Source organism: Genypterus blacodes, unplaced genomic scaffold, assembly GCF_046128005.1.
Source record: "Genypterus blacodes isolate CSIRO-AG114 ecotype Tasmania unplaced genomic scaffold, CSIRO-AGI_Gbla_v1 ptg000139l_1, whole genome shotgun sequence".
NCBI lineage: Eukaryota > Metazoa > Chordata > Actinopteri > Ophidiiformes > Ophidiidae > Genypterus > Genypterus blacodes.
Genome location: NW_027466941.1, coordinates 161022 through 179348, shown reverse-complemented (window position 1 = coordinate 179348; position 18327 = coordinate 161022). Strand labels below are relative to the sequence as shown.

At 43.4% G+C, this 18327-nt stretch overlaps 5 protein-coding genes across 5 annotated transcripts; all 5 read left to right on the top strand.

Annotated features, from left to right (window-relative positions):
• The first annotated feature begins 1110 nt into the window (after window positions 1–1110).
• LOC143011822 (protocadherin gamma-A2-like) lies at window positions 1111–4908 on the top strand. The gene is made up of 4 exons (XM_076164824.1): window positions 1111–1138; window positions 1563–1629; window positions 2453–4778; window positions 4885–4908. Exons 1-4 carry the CDS (start codon window positions 1111–1113, stop codon window positions 4906–4908), a joined length of 2445 nt encoding a protein of 814 aa, XP_076020939.1.
• Window positions 4909–5943: 1035 nt separating this feature from the next.
• LOC143011821 (protocadherin gamma-A1-like) lies at window positions 5944–8370 on the top strand. Its single transcript, XM_076164823.1, has one exon. It carries the CDS (start codon window positions 5944–5946, stop codon window positions 8368–8370), a length of 2427 nt encoding a protein of 808 aa, XP_076020938.1.
• Window positions 8371–8843: 473 nt separating this feature from the next.
• Window positions 8844–11302, top strand: LOC143011820 (protocadherin gamma-A5-like). Its single transcript, XM_076164821.1, has one exon. The coding sequence runs from the start codon at window positions 8873–8875 to the stop codon at window positions 11300–11302; it is 2430 nt and encodes an 809-aa protein (XP_076020936.1). The 5' UTR covers window positions 8844–8872.
• Window positions 11303–12057: 755 nt separating this feature from the next.
• LOC143011819 (protocadherin gamma-A4-like) lies at window positions 12058–14748 on the top strand. Its single transcript, XM_076164820.1, has 3 exons — window positions 12058–12432; window positions 13714–14475; window positions 14737–14748. Exons 1-3 carry the CDS (start codon window positions 12058–12060, stop codon window positions 14746–14748), a joined length of 1149 nt encoding a protein of 382 aa, XP_076020935.1.
• A 479-nt stretch (window positions 14749–15227) lies between these two features.
• On the top strand, window positions 15228–17663 carry LOC143011818 (protocadherin gamma-A7-like). Its single transcript, XM_076164819.1, has 2 exons — window positions 15228–15604; window positions 16883–17663. Exons 1-2 carry the CDS (start codon window positions 15228–15230, stop codon window positions 17661–17663), a joined length of 1158 nt encoding a protein of 385 aa, XP_076020934.1.
• The last annotated feature ends 664 nt before the right edge of the window (window positions 17664–18327 follow it).

Below are 18327 nucleotides of genomic sequence, written 5' to 3'. Positions count from 1 at the left end.
TAAATCATGTAATTCACAAGGAAAGAAGCATCTGAAGCAACGTTTTGGATCAGCTGTGATGAATCTGTGTGTAATTTCTCTTTTATTGAGACTTTTAATCCAGAAGCAGCACTAACTGTCTCCTCTTCTCTTCTCTTTTCTTGGTGCACTACATTGATGACCCTCCCTTCTCGTCCCTTCAGGTAAGACAATTTCGATTTTGATTTTCTCTCAGACATCACACACAGTGCCGACATTACATCATCATCGACGCCACAAACTAATCTAACTCAAACACAAACACACACACACACACACACACACACACACACACACACACACACACACACACACACACACACACACACACATGTAGCAGTGTGGTCTTATTTGTATGTGTTGCTGCCAATCTTTTGACTATATGAACTTTACACTCTATGAACATGTATAATCTGTGTTTGCTGTGCAGTAGTCATCCTTTCTGAGTAAAGCAGAGTGTTACGGGTTGTTGCAAAATAAATACATTCTGATGCAGATGTTCACTACCAAGCATTATAATAATTACTAGATGCATCAATATATCATTAATCATCATCGCTTTATCCATAATCTCCATGGATCCACGCTAATGTCAAAGGAGAATAACGCTGCAGCTGTGAGATTCCATTAATATTCAATGTCGTTTCTGGCCTACATAGGCGAGTGCTGCAGTTGTTTCGCACTGGGAGCTCAAATGTAGGTCACTGGACTCACACACATTATATCAGCACAGAGAGAGCACAGGCAGTTTGCGGTTTGATTCTTTGCGCAATTTCTGCTGAAACCTCTCGTTTACATTTACCATCTCAGTGTATGTGACATCATTAGAATTATTACACGTGTGGACTCTTAATAAGCAACATTTTCAGACATTTTCAGTAGTCACTGTTTATGTGCAACTATCGGGCTTTTGGAGAGAACTGGAAGGCATGTGTGCAATTGTTGTGAATCATATGAGCTTTTATGAAATTCGCTATGATTATTAAATCACATCTTAATCCTAATGAATGCGACATTTCATTATTGCTCACTTCTTGCAAAATGATACATCTATGCCTCTTGAACTGTCATAGTCGTGCTCCCTTTTCAATCATGTCTACTTTGTCAGAGATCACTATTTGTACGCAGTCTAAGGTTGTCTTATTCGATGAATACATGCATCGATCAACACATGCATTTCCAGGATTGTGTTGTTTCATTCTGTCACTGGTGGTGGTGCTGTTGGCTAAGCGGACTGTTGATTTCATCATCATGCTGCTGAGACACAACGTAACCACCCCTCGGTGAAGAAAATAGACTGGTTTGTGAGCAGAAAGCGGGACTAAACGTATTTGATACTTGTGAAGATTTGATGCTTGATGTATTTTCAGGTTACACCTTATGCAGTTGCTGCTGGAAACAAACAAAGCTCCTTTTTCTTAAACTTTTCTTAGTTGATGTTATTGCTAAAAGGACAATGGTACATTCTTAGTAACTGCAGTCAGGCGTACAAACAGGCGAGTTTGCCACGTCGCTCTCCGTGGTGCTGAAATGTTGTCATTGAGCTGAGGCGCTCTGTCGTCTCTCTGCTGCTGCTCCCTTTCTTATATTTAATGTCACACTGTTGCTGTTGTTGTAACACCAAGAGACATAGAGTCATAGCTTCTATATATGAGAGGAACAAATAGCATCTGTGGTAATATCTACCCCTGCTGTTGTTGTTGTTGTTTGGTCTTGTGTTCTTGTGTTAAACGTTTTCCCCCACTGCTTAACCAAGACTCAACAACTCCTCAGGGCAGATTTGCTTAGTCAAGGATTCGTTTATTCGTTTATGGTGATTTCATTACAACAGAATAGAGACATATTCAATACTGCCTTTTGACGTTCAATAATGATTTTTGTCAATTTGTTAAAAGCTTCCTAAAATGGAAAGCCATAGTGTTGCCTGATGTCTAATTTGTTTTATTCTAGTCGTTTGTTTTTTTCAAATCTTTCAATCACAAATTACGCATTTGTTATTTTTTGTAGTTCACACAAATGATTTGTTGATATAAAAACAACACGCAAACCACTCAAACGCTGTCTTAGTTGTATTTAGTTTCCTGGTTGGTCATGTTCACCATTTTAGACTCTAAGTGACGCTGTTGTCTGGGGAAATAAATGCTGCTGTTCCTTTGAGGCGGTGTTGTTCCTCCCGTGGCTCTGCGTATCAGACCTTTATACAATCTGGCTTTGACACAAGCTGGAGCTCAACGGTGAATCAGTCGATTTTACTTGCAGGACTTCCTTCAAAAGTACCGGGATTTACGCTCTTTCTTCGCAGAATTGACGTCTCTATTCTGTTCTTTGTGAGCTTTATTCACATGGCGTTTACAACACATCACAGCGACGAATGTGTAAGATGGCGACTGCAGCGGACACTCTGCACATTTATTTTTCCACTTGTGTTTCTGAGTCTAGCAGACGGACAGATTCGGTATTCAATCCCGGAGGAGATGAGGAAAGGTTCTCTCATCGGTAACGTCGCACAGGATCTCGGGTTGGATCTAAACAGGCTCCGTTCTGGCCGCGCTCGTATTGTAACCGGAGAGAACGTTCAGTACACCGAGCTGAAGACAGACAAAGGGATTCTAGTGGTGAATGAACGGATGGACCGAGAGCAGCTGTGCGGCGACGTAACACCGTGTAGCTTTACATTTGAAATCTTACTGGAAAAACCAATGGAGCTACATCCCGTCACCATAGAGATATTGGATGTAAATGACAACGTCCCCACTTTTCAAAACACTCGTTTACAATTTGATATCAGTGAGTCAGCAGCGCTCGGATCCCGTTTTGTTCTAGAGAGTGCGGATGACGCAGATGTTGGCGAAAACGGCCTCCAGAACTATATCCTGACTCCAAACGATAATTTTATTTTGAAACAACATGTGAGTCCGGACGGTGGTAGACACGCCGAAATGGTGCTTCAAAAATCGTTAGACAGAGAGGAAGAGCCACGCCTGTCGCTGAAGCTGCTGGCTGTGGATGGCGGAGATCCGCAGAGATCTGGTACAGTAAATATAGAAATAAACATCCTAGATGCTAATGATAACGCTCCCGTGTTTAATCAATCAGTGTATAAGGCCACTGTAATGGAAAATGCGCCTAAAGGCACCTTTATTGTTACTGTGAATGCAAGCGACGTAGATAGCGGCCCATACGGACAAGTGACGTATTCATTTTCCAAATCAAAGGTAAATATCGCGGAGATGTTTGATATAGATGAAGCCACTGGGAGAATAACTGTTGTCAATGAAATCGATTTTGAAAAAGACAAGAAAATTGAGTTGAGAATCGAAGCGAAAGATCAAGGAGGACTAACAGATTCAAGCAAAGTAGAAATCGAGGTGATCGATGTAAACGACAACGCACCTGTCATTAACGTGATGTCATTCGCCAGTCCGGTGTCAGAGGATTCTCCCCCTGGTACAACTGTTGGCATAATTAACGTTAAAGACCTTGATTCGGGTAGAAACGGACAAGTAAGCTGCACGATAGAGGGGAGCGTTCCATTTCAAATCAAATCAAACGTGAGGAATTATTACGCATTGATAACTGAGGGTGTGTTAGATCGTGAAACCCTGTCGGAGTGTAACATTACTGTAGTTGCCTCTGACGCAGGATCGCCTCCCCTCTCCAGTAAGAAAACCTTCTATCTAAAGGTGTCAGATGTCAATGACAATGCTCCAGCGTTTCCACAACGTTTTTTCAGCGCGTCAGTGTCTGAGAATAACTCCCCTGGGGTGTCTGTGCTAAAGGTTACGGCAAAGGATCTAGATGAAAACCAAAATGCCCGTATTTCCTACATTTTAGAAGAGTCTGAGATAGGTGGTTCTCCAGTCTCTCAATATTTCTCTGTAAACGCTGAAAACGGAGTCATCCACGCTGTGCGCTCTTTTGATTACGAGCAGATCAAAGACTTTAAGTTCTGCGTCAAAGCTCAGGATGGAGGCTCTCCTCCACTCAGCAGCAACGTGAGTGTGACAGTAACGATCCAGGACCAGAACGACAACCCCCCTCAGGTTCTGTATCCGGTCCAGACTGGAGGCTCTGTGGTGGCTGAGATTGTGCCTCGTTCAGCAGATGTGAGCTATCTGGTCACTAAAGTGGTGGCTGTTGATGTGGACTCTGGACAGAATGCCTGGCTCTCCTATAAACTCCAGAAAGCCACAGACAGGGCGCTGTTTGAAGTGGGCTTACAGAATGGAGAAATAAGAACTATCCGCCAAGTGACTGATAAAGATGCTGTGAAACAAAGACTGACTGTTATAGTGGAGGACAACGGGCAGCCCTCTCGTTCAGCTACAGTCATTGTTAACGTGGCGGTGGCGGACAGCTTCCCTGAAGTGCTGTCTGAGTTCACTGACTTTACACACGACAAGGAGTACAACGACAACATGACTTTTTACTTAGTGTTGGCTTTGGCTGTAGTGTCCTTCCTCTTCATCACGTGTTTAGTTGTCATCATATCAGTGAAGATATACAGATGGAGACAGGCTCGATTCTATCATTCCAACCTGCCAGTGATTCCATATTATCCACCTCGTTACTCAGACACTCTGGGCACAGGAACTCTGCAACATGTGTACAATTACGACACATGCAGGACCACTGACTCCAGAAAGAGTGACTTTAAGTTCGGTCAGAACGTCCTGATAATGGATCCCAGTGCCACAGGAACCATGCAGAGGATACAGAGTGAGAAGAGCATCCTGGATGAACCAGACTCTCCTCTAGAGGTGAGAGACTTTTATTCATGGTGTTTTTGAAAAAAACTTGCATCTAACAGAATCGGTATTTTTTGTACATCAAATAGTTGCTATCTTGTGATGCTGTGTTTTGAAGGTGAAGTGTATACAAATTGTTTAGAGCTCATTGGGATTCTAGTGTGGCTTTGTTTCATGTCAGGAAACACGGTGTATTTTCTGGTTTCACCTCATGCTGTTGCTGCTGGAAACAAACGAAGCTTCTTTTTTTAAATACTTTTCTTTGTTCATGTTATTGCTAATAGGACAATGGTACATACTTAGTAACTGCAGTCAGGCGTACAAACATGCGAGTTTGCCACGTCGCTCACCGTGGTGCTGAAATGATGTCATTGAGCTGAGGTGCTCTGTCGTCTCTCTGCTGCTGCTCCCTTTCTTATATTTGATGTCACACTGTTGCTGTTGTTGTTACACCAAGAAACATAGACTCACAGCTTCTATATATGAGAGGAACAAATAGCATCTGTGGTAATATCTACCCCTGCTGTTGTTGTTGTTGTTGTCGTCGTCGTCGTCGTTTGTTCTTGTTTTATCCGTTTTTCCCCATTGCTTAACCAAGACTCAGCAACTCCTCAAGGTAGATTTGCTTAGTCAAGGATTCGTTTATGGTGATTTCATTACAACAGAATGGAGACATATTCAACACTGCTTTTTGACGTTCAATGATGATTTTTGTCAATTTGTTAAAAGCTTCCTAAAATGGAAAGCCATACTATTGCCTGATGTCTAATTTGTTTTATTGTAGTCGTTTATTTTTTTCAAATCTTTCAATCATTCAAATTAAGCATTTGTTATTTTTTGTAGTTCACACAAATGATTTGTTGATATAAAAACAACACGCAAACCACTCAAACGCTGTCTTAGTTGTATTTAGTTTCCTGGTTGGTCATGTTCACCATTTTAGACTCTAAGTGACGCTGTTGCCTGGGAAATAAATGCTGTTGTGTCTTTGAGGCGGTGTTGTTCCTCCCGTGGCTCTGCGTATCAGACCTTTATACAATCTGGCTTTGACACAAGCTGGAGCTCAACGGTGAATCAGTCGATTTTACTTGCAGGACTTCCTTCAAAAGTACCGGGATTTACGCTCTTTCTTCGCAGAATTGACGTCTCTATTCTGTTCTTTGTGAGCTTTATTCACATGGCGTTTACAACACATCACAGCGACGAATGTGTAAGATGGCGACTGCAGCGGACACTCTGCACATTTATTTTTCCACTTGTGTTTCTGAGTCTAGCAGACGGACAGATTCGGTATTCAATCCCGGAGGAGATGAGGAAAGGTTCTCTCATCGGTAACGTCGCACAGGATCTCGGGTTGGATCTAAACAGGCTCCGTTCTGGCCGCGCTCGTATTGTAACCGGAGAGAACGTTCAGTACACCGAGCTGAAGACAGACAAAGGGATTCTAGTGGTGAATGAACGGATGGACCGAGAGCAGCTGTGCGGCGACGTAACACCGTGTAGCTTTACATTTGAAATCTTACTGGAAAAACCAATGGAGCTACATCCCGTCACCATAGAGATATTGGATGTAAATGACAACGTCCCCACTTTTCAAAACACTCGTTTGCAATTTGATATCAGTGAGTCAGCAGCGCTCGGATCCCGTTTTGTTCTAGAGAGTGCGGATGACGCAGATGTTGGCGAAAACGGCCTCCAGAACTATATCCTGACTCCAAACGATAATTTTGTTTTGAAACAACGTGTAAGTCCAGACGGTGGTAGACACGCCGAAATGGTGCTTCAAAAGCCGTTAGACAGAGAGGAAGAGCCACGCCTGTCGCTGAAGCTGCTGGCTGTGGATGGCGGAGATCCGCAGAGATCTGGTACAGTAAATATAGAAATAAACATCCTAGATGCTAATGATAACGCGCCCGTGTTTAATCAATCAGTGTATAAGGCCACGGTGATGGAACATGCACCTAAAGGCACCTATGTTGTTACTGTGAATGCAAGCGACGTAGATAGCGGCTCCAACGGACAAGTGACGTATTCATTTTCCAAATTAAAGGTAAATATAGCGGATATGTTTGATATAGATGAAGCCACTGGAAGAATAACTGTTGCCAAGGAAATCGATTTCGAAAAAGATAAGAAGATTGAGTTAGGAATCGATGCTAAAGATCAAGGAGGACTAACAGATTCAAGCAAAGTAGAAATCGAGGTGATCGATGTAAACGACAACGCACCGGTCATTAACGTGATGTCATTCGCCAGTCCGGTGTCAGAGGATTCTCCGCCTGGTACAACTGTTGGCATAATTAACGTAAAAGACCTTGATTCGGGTAGAAACGGACAAGTAAGCTGCACGATAGAGGGGAGCGTTCCATTTCAAATCAAATCAAACGTGAGGAATTATTACGCATTGATAACTGAGGGTGTGTTAGATCGTGAAACCCTGTCGGAGTGTAACATTACTGTAGTTGCCTCTGACGCAGGATCGCCTCCCCTCTCCAGTAAGAAAACCTTCTATCTAAAGGTGTCAGATGTCAATGACAATGCTCCAGCGTTTCCACAACGTTTTTTCAGCGCGTCAGTGTCTGAGAATAACTCCCCTGGAGTGTCTGTGCTAAAGGTTACGGCAAAGGATCTAGATGAAAACCAAAATGCCCGTATTTCCTACATTTTAGAAGAGACTGAGATAGGTGGTTCTCCAGTCTCTCAATATTTCTCTGTAAACGCTGAAAACGGAGTCATCCACGCTGTGCGCTCTTTTGATTACGAGCAGATCAAAGACTTTAAGTTCTGCGTCAAAGCTCAGGATGGAGGCTCTCCTCCACTCAGCAGCAACGTGAGTGTGAGAGTAACGATCCAGGACCAGAACGACAACCCCCCTCAGGTTCTGTATCCAGTCCAGACTGGAGGCTCTCTGGTGGCTGAGATTGTGCCTCGTTCAGCAGATGTGAGCTATCTGGTCACTAAAGTGGTGGCTGTTGATGTGGACTCTGGACAGAATGCCTGGCTCTCATATAAACTCCAGAAAGCCACAGACAGGGCGCTGTTTGAAGTGGGCTTACAGAATGGAGAAATAAGAACTATCCGCCAAGTGACTGATAAAGATGCTGTGAAACAAAGACTGACTGTTATAGTGGAGGACAACGGGCAGCCCTCTCGTTCAGCTACAGTCATTGTTAACGTGGCGGTGGCGGACAGCTTCCCTGAAGTGCTGTCTGAGTTCACTGACTTTACACACGACAAGGAGTACAACGACAACATGACTTTTTACTTAGTGTTGGCTTTGGCTGTAGTGTCCTTCCTCTTCATCACTTGTTTGGTTGTCATCATATCAGTGAAGATATACAGATGGAGACAGGCTCGATTCTATCACTCCAACCTGCCAGTGATTCCATATTATCCACCTCGTTACTCAGACACTCTGGGCACAGGAACTCTGCAACATGTGTACAATTACGACACATGCAGGACCACTGACTCCAGAAAGAGTGACTTTAAGTTCGGTCAGAACGTCCTGATAATGGACCCCAGTGCTGCAGGAACCATGCAGAGGATACAGAGTGAGAAGAGCATCCTGGATGAACCAGACTCTCCTCTAGAGGTGAGTTAAACTGTACACGCTTAAATTAATATTTCCCTGCACGTTATGAAGCCTATCTAACGTTACAAATGAATATTTTTGAAACACCAATTTCTTATCTGTGTTTTTTTCACATCACATTTTCGGAATGAAACCACATAATTGTAATAGTAAGATGAATTTGCTATTTTGCCTTAATTTATGTTGACGTTAATGGGTCACAAGTTATATCCAGCAGTGAGAATGATTGTTGAGTGATTTTTATTTCACATAGTCACCTGCTTTTACTGCTTTTAGACTCTGAGGGACGCTGTTGGCCAATCATAAATGTCCACACGTTACATGGTGAACGTCCTCCCTTTAACGCCTGCGTGTGAGAGAGAATAGTGCAGTGTTTGGTAGGTTTGGCTCGAGGGAAACAGACTCGCGTTCTTCTAGATATTTTCAAACAAAGACTCGGCATCAGCACCATCGACCCGCACTTTCCCGTGAAAAGACGCTGAGACCGCTTGGAAGCACGGATCCCGTCGTAATGGCTTACTCCCGGTGCTTTAAATGGCTCTTTGGCTGCGGGCAGAAATGGTTGCTGCCGTTCCTTCTTTTTCATCTCAGCTATATGGTCGACGGACATATTCGTTATTCTGTACCGGAGGAGATGAGGAAGGGCTCCCTCATCGGTAACGTAGCACAAGATCTGGGCTTGGACCTGAAACGGCTTCGCTCTGGCCGGGCCCGCATCGTGAACGAAGGGGAGAATCGGTACACGGAGCTGCAGACGGACAAAGGCACTCTAGTCGTGAACGAGAGGATAGACCGAGAGCAGCTTTGTGGAGACGTCACACCGTGCAGCTTCAGTTTCGAGGTGATTCTAGAAAATCCCGTGGAATTGCACCAGGTCACTGTTGAAATCACGGATATAAACGATCATTCGCCGACGTTTAAAAGAAACAGCATACTTCTTGAAATCAGCGAGTCTGCGAGTAGTGGGGCCCGTTTTTCACTGGCGAGGGCAGAAGACCCAGATGTGGGTGTGAATGGACTGAAGGAATACATCTTAACGCAGAATGAGCATTTTGTTCTGAAGCAAAACGCTAATGCAGATGGAAAGAAATATCCAGAGATGATGCTCCAGACGCCATTAGACAGAGAGAAGCACCCGAATCTGTCTCTAAAGCTCATAGCTGTAGACGGTGGAACTCCGCAAAAATCTGGTACAGTAAATATAGATATCACGATCCTTGATAACAATGACAATGCACCCGTCTTTAGTCAGTTAGTATACAAAGCGACTGTAATGGAGAACTCTCCTATAGATACTTATGTCACCACTGTTAACGCCAGTGATGCGGATCATGGCCTAAATAGTATTGTGACGTATTATTTCTCAGATCAGAACAGCGGTGTTGATATATTTTCCATCGATGAGAACACGGGAGTGATTGCAGTGCGAGGGCCGATTGATTACGAAAAGGACAAGAAGTTCGAGTTTAGGATTGAGGCGAAAGATCACGGAGGGTTAACTGATTCTAGCAGGTTGGTAATAGAAGTAACGGATGTCAATGATAATGCGCCCATCATAAGCGTCATGTCGTTTAGCAGCCCCGTGTCAGAGGATTCACCTGTGGGCACCACGATTGGCATCATTAACATTAAAGACCTCGACTCTGGAGATAACGGACACGTGAGTTGTAGACAAGAACGAGGTGCACCTTTCAAAATCACATCTAATCTGAGAAGCTACTACACATTAGTGACAGATTCTGTGTTGGATCGTGAAACTGTCTCTGACTTTAACATCACTGTTATAGCCACAGACGCGGGCTCGCCTCATCTCTCATCTAGAAAAACGTTTCACCTGAAGGTATCTGACGTGAACGATAACGCCCCGGTGTTTACACAGCGTGCTTACAACGCGTTTGTAACAGAAAATAACTCTCCAGGCGTTTCTGTTGTCAGGGTAACGGCTGAAGATCCCGATGAAAATCAAAACGCCCGCGTTTCTTATATGCTAGAGAACATTAATTTCAGTGGGTCTACTCTGTCTGAATATGTTTCTATAAATGCAGAAAGCGGAGTGATTCACGCAGTGCGCTCATTTGATTACGAACAAATCAAACAACTGACATTCACCGTCAAAGCTCAGGATGGAGGCTCTCCTCCACTCAGCACCAACGTGACCGTGAAAGTAACGATCCAGGACCAGAACGACAACCCCCCTCAGGTTCTGTATCCGGTCCAGACTGGAGGCTCTCTGGTGGCTGAGATTGTGCCTCGTTCAGCAGATGTGAGCTATCTGGTCACTAAAGTGGTGGCTGTTGATGTGGACTCTGGACAGAATGCCTGGCTCTCCTATAAACTCCAGAAAGCCACAGACAGGGCGCTGTTTGAAGTGGGCTTACAGAATGGAGAAATAAGAACTATCCGCCAAGTGACTGATAAAGATGCTGTGAAACAAAGACTGACTGTTATAGTGGAGGACAACGGGCAGCCCTCTCGTTCAGCTACAGTCATTGTTAACGTGGCGGTGGCGGACAGCTTCCCTGAAGTGCTGTCTGAGTTCACTGACTTTACACACGACAAGGAGTACAACGACAACATGACTTTTTACTTGGTGTTGGCTTTGGCTGTAGTTTCCTTCCTCTTCATCACTTGTTTGGTTGTCATCATATCAGTGAAGATATACAGATGGAGACAGGCTCGATTCTATCACTCCAACCTGCCAGTGATTCCATATTATCCACCTCGTTACTCAGACACTCTGGGCACAGGAACTCTGCAACATGTGTACAATTACGACACATGCAGGACCACTGACTCCAGAAAGAGTGACTTTAAGGTCATTGGACCCGGTACCCAGAACATTCTGATAATGGACCCCAGTTCAGGAACCATGCAGAGGATACAGAGTGAGAAGAGCATCCTGGATGAACCAGACTCTCCTCTGGAGGTGAGGTGCAGATAGTTTTATATTTTCAGTCTTTGTTAATTTGATATAATACTCAGGCTAATTGTGCTATATTTTGGTGGCTATGAAACATGGATGTAGTGCATGAAGTGGGACTAGTGGTTCTGTTCAGCACCATGGACAGACTATATGATTGACTCTTCAGCTTGCAATGCTGTAGATATACTAACTTTACCTTTAGGATCAGAAACACTTCTTCTCAAAATTTTTGGGATCTTCTTCTTTTCAATTGCACCAATTGTATCATTAATATTGTTGTAATAACACTTACAATAATACTAACAACAACAAGACAAATAATAGTGATTTCATACCTAGTTTTGAAACTATTCCTTTCTACATGAACAGTCAATGATTTTAAAAAACAGCAAATAAACGTATTATAATTGAAGATTTTAGCATATATATATATATAGTTAAATAATATATGCATAGATTTTGTAGATATGTGTAGCTTTTGATTTCCCCTAAGAATCACGTCCTTTTTTGTAACTTGAAACCTTTGATGTTCACGTTTTGAACTCTAAGTGACGCTGTTGAACAATAATTTAACGTGTGCCTCAGCTGTTGTTGTATAGTGAAGGATCCTCCCTATAAAATCACTGATGTTGGCTCAGAGGAAACACAGACCTCAGGTTTCTGTGAGCGGAGTAACGTATTTCTTCTGTTTGTTGAGTGGTTCGTGGGCAGAGGATATTGAACGATTTTGATCCTGTTTGTCTTTTCGTCGACGGATATTTCTCTTCTCTAACATGGCGTTTCAGCAACCACTCGACAAATGGCGCTTGTACCGCGGACCTACACGGATCATACTGCTTTTGTTTTTTTGTTTGAACGTCGTTTCTGGCCAAATCCGGTATTCCATTCCAGAGGAGATGAAGAAAGGATCTCTGATCGGTAATGTAGCACAAGATCTCGGTTTAGATCTAAAGAGGCTCCGTTCTGGGCGGGCCCGCATCGTGACGGGAGAAAACATGCAGTACACCGAGCTGAAGGCAGACAAAGGGATTTTGGTCGTGAATGAGAGAATAGATCGAGAGCAGCTGTGTGGAGACGTTACACCTTGCAGTTTCAGCTTCGAAATGATTCTAGAAAACCCGATGGAGCTGCACCACGTAACAATCGAAGTGTTAGACATCAACGATCACCCTCCAGTATTCAAGAAATCAGATATTGTCTTAGACATCAGTGAGTCAGCAAACCTTGGGGCGCGATTTACATTGGAAAGCGCTGAAGACCCGGATGTTGGTGATAATGATCTGCAAAAGTACGTTTTAACTCCAAATGATAATTTCGTTCTAAAGCAGCACGTAAGTCCAGATGGGGATAAATATGCTGAGATGGTGCTGCAGAAGCCCTTAGACCGAGAGGAGTTCCCCCGCCTCCTCTTAAAGCTCGTCGCAGTGGACGGTGGAAATCCACAGAGATCTGGCACAGTGAATATAGATATAGAAGTATTAGATGTGAATGATAACGCTCCTGTTTTTAATCAGTCGATATATAAGGCAACAGTGATGGAAAACGCAGCAATAGGAACAAACATTATTACCGTGAACGCCACAGACGCAGATAGCGGCTCGAATGGACATATAACATATGCGCTTTCAAATCTGAAGGGCAATATAGCTGATCTATTAAGAATAGATCAAACCACTGGAGTGTTATCAGTTTCTGGTCCAATTGACTTTGAAAAAGATAAGAAATTTGAGGTTAGAATCGATGCTAAAGATCAGGGAGGTTTAACGGACACGAGCAACGTGATGATTGAAGTTCTTGACGTAAATGACAACGCTCCTACCATAAGCGTCATGTCATTCTCCAGTCCAGTGTCAGAGGATTCACCTCCGGGCACGACTATTGGCATAATAAATGTGAAGGACCTTGATTCAGGTGATAATGGACAAGTTACTTGTAGAATAGAACAGAATGCACCTTTCAAGATTAAATCTAATTTAAGAAATTATTACACACTGCTGACTGATACTGTATTAGATCGCGAATCTGTGTCTGACTATAACATCAGTGTAGTGGTCACAGACGCAGGCTCGCCTCCTCTCTCAAGCAAGAAAACTTTTCATCTAAAGATCTCTGACGTGAACGATAATGCTCCGGTGTTTACGCAACGTGTCTACAACGCGTTTATCCCAGAAAATAACTCTCCTGGCTTTTCTGTGCTCACTGTTGGTGCTAATGATCCCGATGAGAACCAAAACGCCCGCGTTTCTTATATGATGGAGGATATTAATATCGGAGGGTCTCCTCTATCTGAATATGTTTCAATAAATGGAGCGAGCGGAGTGATACACGCAGTGCGCTCATTTGATTATGAACAAATCAAACAACTGACATTCACCGTCAAAGCTCAGGATGGAGGCTCACCTCCACTCAGCAGCAACGTGACCGTGAAGTTAATGATCCAGGACCAGAACGACAACCCCCCTCAGGTTCTGTATCCGGTCCAGACTGGAGGCTCTCTGGTGGCTGAGATTGTGCCTCGTTCAGCAGATGTGAGCTATCTGGTCACTAAAGTGGTGGCTGTTGATGTGGACTCTGGACAGAATGCCTGGCTCTCCTATAAACTCCAGAAAGCCACAGACAGGGCGCTGTTTGAAGTGGGCTTACAGAATGGAGAAATAAGAACTATCCGCCAAGTGACTGATAAAGATGTTGTGAAACAAAGACTGACTGTTATAGTGGAGGACAACGGGCAGCCCTCTCGTTCAGCTACAGTCATTGTTAACGTGGCGGTGGCCGACAGCTTCCCTGAAGTGCTGTCTGAGTTCACTGACTTTACACACGACAAGGAGTACAACGACAACATGACTTTTTACTTAGTGTTGGCTTTGGCTGTAGTGTCCTTCCTCTTCATCACTTGTTTGGTTGTCATCATATCAGTGAAGATATACAGATGGAGACAGGCTCGATTCTATCACTCCAACCTGCCAGTGATTCCATATTATCCACCTCGTTACTCAGACACTCTGGGCACAGGAACTCTGCAACATGTGTACAATTACGACACATGCAGGACCACTGACTCCAGAAAGAGTGACTTTAAGTTCAGTGGACCCGGTACCCAGAACATTCTGATAATGGATCCCAGTTCAGGAACCATGCAGAGGATACAGAGTGAGAAGAACATCCTGGATGAACCAGACTCTCCTCTGGAGGTGAGGTGCACTGATAGTTTTATATTTTCAATATTTTTTTGTTTGATATAACATACAGGCTAATTGTGGTTCATGTTTGTCTGCAGTCAAGTACCGTGCAACAGTGTTCCTTTTCAGCACCATGGATAGCTCTTCTACTATACAGTTCTTATACTCTTCGGCTTGCATTGCTGCAGGCACTGTACTTACTTTTTTCTGCTTGGGAACATAAACATTACCTTCTCTTCTTGTTTATGATCTTCGTTTTGTTTCCGATTTCAGCAATTTCATTAACTATATTGTGGTGTTAATAGTATTGACAACAACAAATATAATTGTGATTTTCATACTTAGTTGTGAAAGCATTCATTTGTAGATCAGCACGCTATGTTTTTACAAACAATATATTTATGTTTTACTATTGAAATTCAAAGATTTTATTGTGTATATAGATATAATTATATAATATTTCAAGCTTTTGTTTTTCACTGAATATGTAGTCCATTATTTGCCTTGAAACTTTTTGATGTTCTCGTTTTGAACTCTAAGTGACGCTGTTGAACAATAATTTGACGTGTGCCTCAGCTGTTGTTGTGTAGTGAAGGATCCTCCCTATAGAATCACTGATGTTGGCTCAGAGGAAACACAGACCTCAGGTTTCAGTGAGCGTAGAAACGTTTGTCTAGTATGTGTTGAGCGGATCGTGGGCAGAGGATATTGTGCGATTTAGATCCGGTGTGTCTTTTTGTCGACGGATATTTCTCTTCTCTAACATGGCGTTTCAGCAACCACTCGGCAAATGGCGCTTGTGCCGCAGACCTACACGGATCATACTGCTTTTGTTTTTTTGTTTGAACGTCGTTTCTGGCCAAATCCGGTATTCCATTCCAGAGGAGATGAAGAAAGGATCTCTGATCGGTAATGTAGCACAAGATCTCGGTTTAGATCTAAAGAGGCTCCGTTCTGGGCGGGCCCGCATCGTGACGGGAGAAAACATGCAGTACACCGAGCTGAAGGCAGACAAAGGGATTTTGGTCGTGAATGAGAGAATAGATCGAGAGCAGCTGTGTGGAGACGTTACACCTTGCAGTTTCAGCTTCGAAATGATTCTAGAAAACCCGATGGAGCTGCACCACGTAACAATCGAAGTGTTAGACATCAACGATCACCCTCCAGTATTCAAGAAATCAGATATCGTCTTAGACATCAGTGAGTCAGCAAACCTTGGGGCGCGATTTACATTAGGCAATGCAGAGGACCCGGATGTTGGTGATAACGATCTACAAAACTACGTTTTGACTCCAAATGATAATTTCGTTTTAAAGCAACATGTAAGTCGAGACGGGAGTAAATATGCTGAGATGGTGCTGCAGAAGCCCTTAGACCGAGAGGAGTTCCCCCGCCTCCATTTAAAGCTCATAGCAGTGGACGGTGGAAATCCACAGAGATCTGGGACAGTAAATATAGATATAGAGGTCATAGATGCAAATGATAATGCTCCTGTTTTTAATCAGTCACTCTATAAGGCAACAGTGATGGAAAACGCTGTAATAGGAACAAATATTATTACCGTGAATGCCACAGACACAGATAGCGGCTCGAATGGACATATCACATACTGGTTTTCAAATATTAAAAGTAATATAGCCGATCTGTTATCTTTAGATCAAACCACCGGAGTGTTATCTGTTTCTGGTCCAATTGACTTTGAAAAAGATAAGAAATTTGAGCTCAGAATCGATGCTAAAGATCAGGGAGGTTTAACAGACTCGAGCAACGTGATGATTGAAGTTCTTGACGTAAATGACAACGCTCCTACCATAAGCGTCATGTCATTTTCCAGTCCAGTGTCAGAGGATTCACCTCCGGGCACGACTATTGGCATAATAAATGTGAAGGACCTTGATTCTGGTGATAACGGACAAGTTACGTGTAGAATAGAACAAAATGCACCTTTCAAGATTAAATCTAATTTAAGAAATTATTACACACTGCTGACTGATACTGTATTAGATCGCGAATCTGTGTCTGACTATAACATCAGTGTAGTGGTCACAGACTCAGGCTCGCCTCCTCTCTCAAGCAAGAGAACTTTTAATCTTAAGATCTCTGACGTGAACGATAATGCTCCGGTGTTTACGCAACGTGTTTACAACGCTTTTATCCCAGAAAATAACTCTCCTGGCTTTTCTGTGCTCACTGTTGGTGCTAAAGATCCCGATGAGAACCAAAACGCACGAGTTTCTTATATGCTGGAGGATATTAATATCGGAGGGTCTCCCTTGTCTGAATATGTTTCTATAAATGGAGAGAGCGGAGTGATACACGCTGTGCGCTCGTTTGATTATGAACAAATCAAACAACTGACATTCACCGTCAAAGCTCAGGATGGAGGCTCTCCTCCACTCAGCAGCAACGTGACTGTGAGGTTAATGATCCAGGACCAGAACGACAACCCCCCTCAGGTTCTGTATCCGGTCCAGACTGGAGGCTCTCTGGTGGCTGAGATTGTGCCTCGTTCAGCAGATGTGAGCTATCTGGTCACTAAAGTGGTGGCTGTTGATGTGGACTCTGGACAGAATGCCTGGCTCTCCTATAAACTCCAGAAAGCCACAGACAGGGCGCTGTTTGAAGTGGGCTTACAGAATGGAGAAATAAGAACTATCCGCCAAGTGACTGATAAAGATGCTGTGAAACAAAGACTGACTGTTATAGTGGAGGACAACGGGCAGCCCTCTCGTTCAGCTACAGTCATTGTTAACGTGGCGGTGGCGGACAGCTTCCCTGAAGTGCTGTCTGAGTTCACTGACTTTACACACGACAAGGAGTACAACGACAACATGACTTTTTACTTAGTGTTGGCTTTGGCTGTAGTCTCCTTCCTCTTCATCACGTGTTTGGTTGTCATCATATCAGTGAAGATATACAGATGGAGACAGGCTCGATTCTATCACTCCAACCTGCCAGTGATTCCATATTATCCACCTCGTTACTCAGACACTCTGGGCACAGGAACTCTGCAACATGTGTACAATTACGACACATGCAGGACCACTGACTCCAGAAAGAGTGAATGTAAGTTCAGTGGACCCGGGACCCAAAACATTCTGATAATGGACCCCAGTTCAGGAACCATGCAGAGGATACAGAGTGAGAAGAGCATCCTGGATGAACCAGACTCTCCTCTGGACGTGAGTTTTATATTTTGAATCATTTTCTTTTATTGTCACATGCAGGCCAACTGTGGTTCATGTTTGGCTGCAGTCAAATACGGCTTAAGTGCATACAGTGTTCCTTTTCAGCACCCTGGATAGCTCCTCTAATACACAGTACATTACATAACGATCATTTGGTAGACGCTTTTATCCAAAGCGACTTACATTACATTACATTACCACCCTACCACGCAGAGGGGGGAGCAATTGAGGGTGCGGTGCCTTGCTCAGGGGCATTTCGGCAGGGGCTCGAACCGGCAACCCTCCGGTCCCCAAGCGGAAGCACTACCCACTGAGCCACTGCCTCCCTGTGTACAGTACTTATTTCTCTTTGGCCTGCATTGCTGTAGGCGATAAACTTACTTTTTTCTGCTTGGGATCATAAGCACTACCTTCTCTTCTTGTTTATGATCTTCGTCTTGTTTTGGATTTCAGCTATTTTATTAATTATATTTTGGTGTTAATTTTATTGACACAACCTAACCCTAACACAAATAATCGTAATTTTCATACTTGGTTGTGAAACCATTCATTTGTAGATCAACACGCTACGTTTTCACAAACAATATAGTATGTACTATAATTGAAATTCCAAGATTTTATTGTACAGAAATAGTTGGATGATTTGTAAAGCTTTTGTTTTTCATTGAGTAAATAG

Bases quoted from the DNA above. Each gene is read 5' to 3' on its own strand.
- LOC143011822 (XM_076164824.1), top strand. From the start codon at position 1,111: ATGTCTACTTTGTCAGAGATCACTATTT. The intron at 1,630-2,452 runs GTTGTAACACCA...TGTGTTTCTGAG, and splicing joins AATGTCACACTGTTGCTGTT to TCTAGCAGACGGACAGATTC. The intron at 4,779-4,884 runs GTGAGAGACTTT...TGTGTTTTGAAG, and splicing joins AACCAGACTCTCCTCTAGAG to GTGAAGTGTATACAAATTGT.
- LOC143011821 (XM_076164823.1), top strand. From the start codon at position 5,944: ATGGCGTTTACAACACATCACAGCGACGAATGTGTAAGATGGCGACTG.
- LOC143011820 (XM_076164821.1), top strand. From the start codon at position 8,873: ATGGCTTACTCCCGGTGCTTTAAATGGCTCTTTGGCTGCGGGCAGAAA.
- LOC143011819 (XM_076164820.1), top strand. From the start codon at position 12,058: ATGGCGTTTCAGCAACCACTCGACAAATGGCGCTTGTACCGCGGACCT. The intron at 12,433-13,713 runs GTGTTAGACATC...GTGACCGTGAAG, and splicing joins TGCACCACGTAACAATCGAA to TTAATGATCCAGGACCAGAA.
- LOC143011818 (XM_076164819.1), top strand. From the start codon at position 15,228: ATGGCGTTTCAGCAACCACTCGGCAAATGGCGCTTGTGCCGCAGACCT. The intron at 15,605-16,882 runs GTTAGACATCAA...CGTGACTGTGAG, and splicing joins CACCACGTAACAATCGAAGT to GTTAATGATCCAGGACCAGA.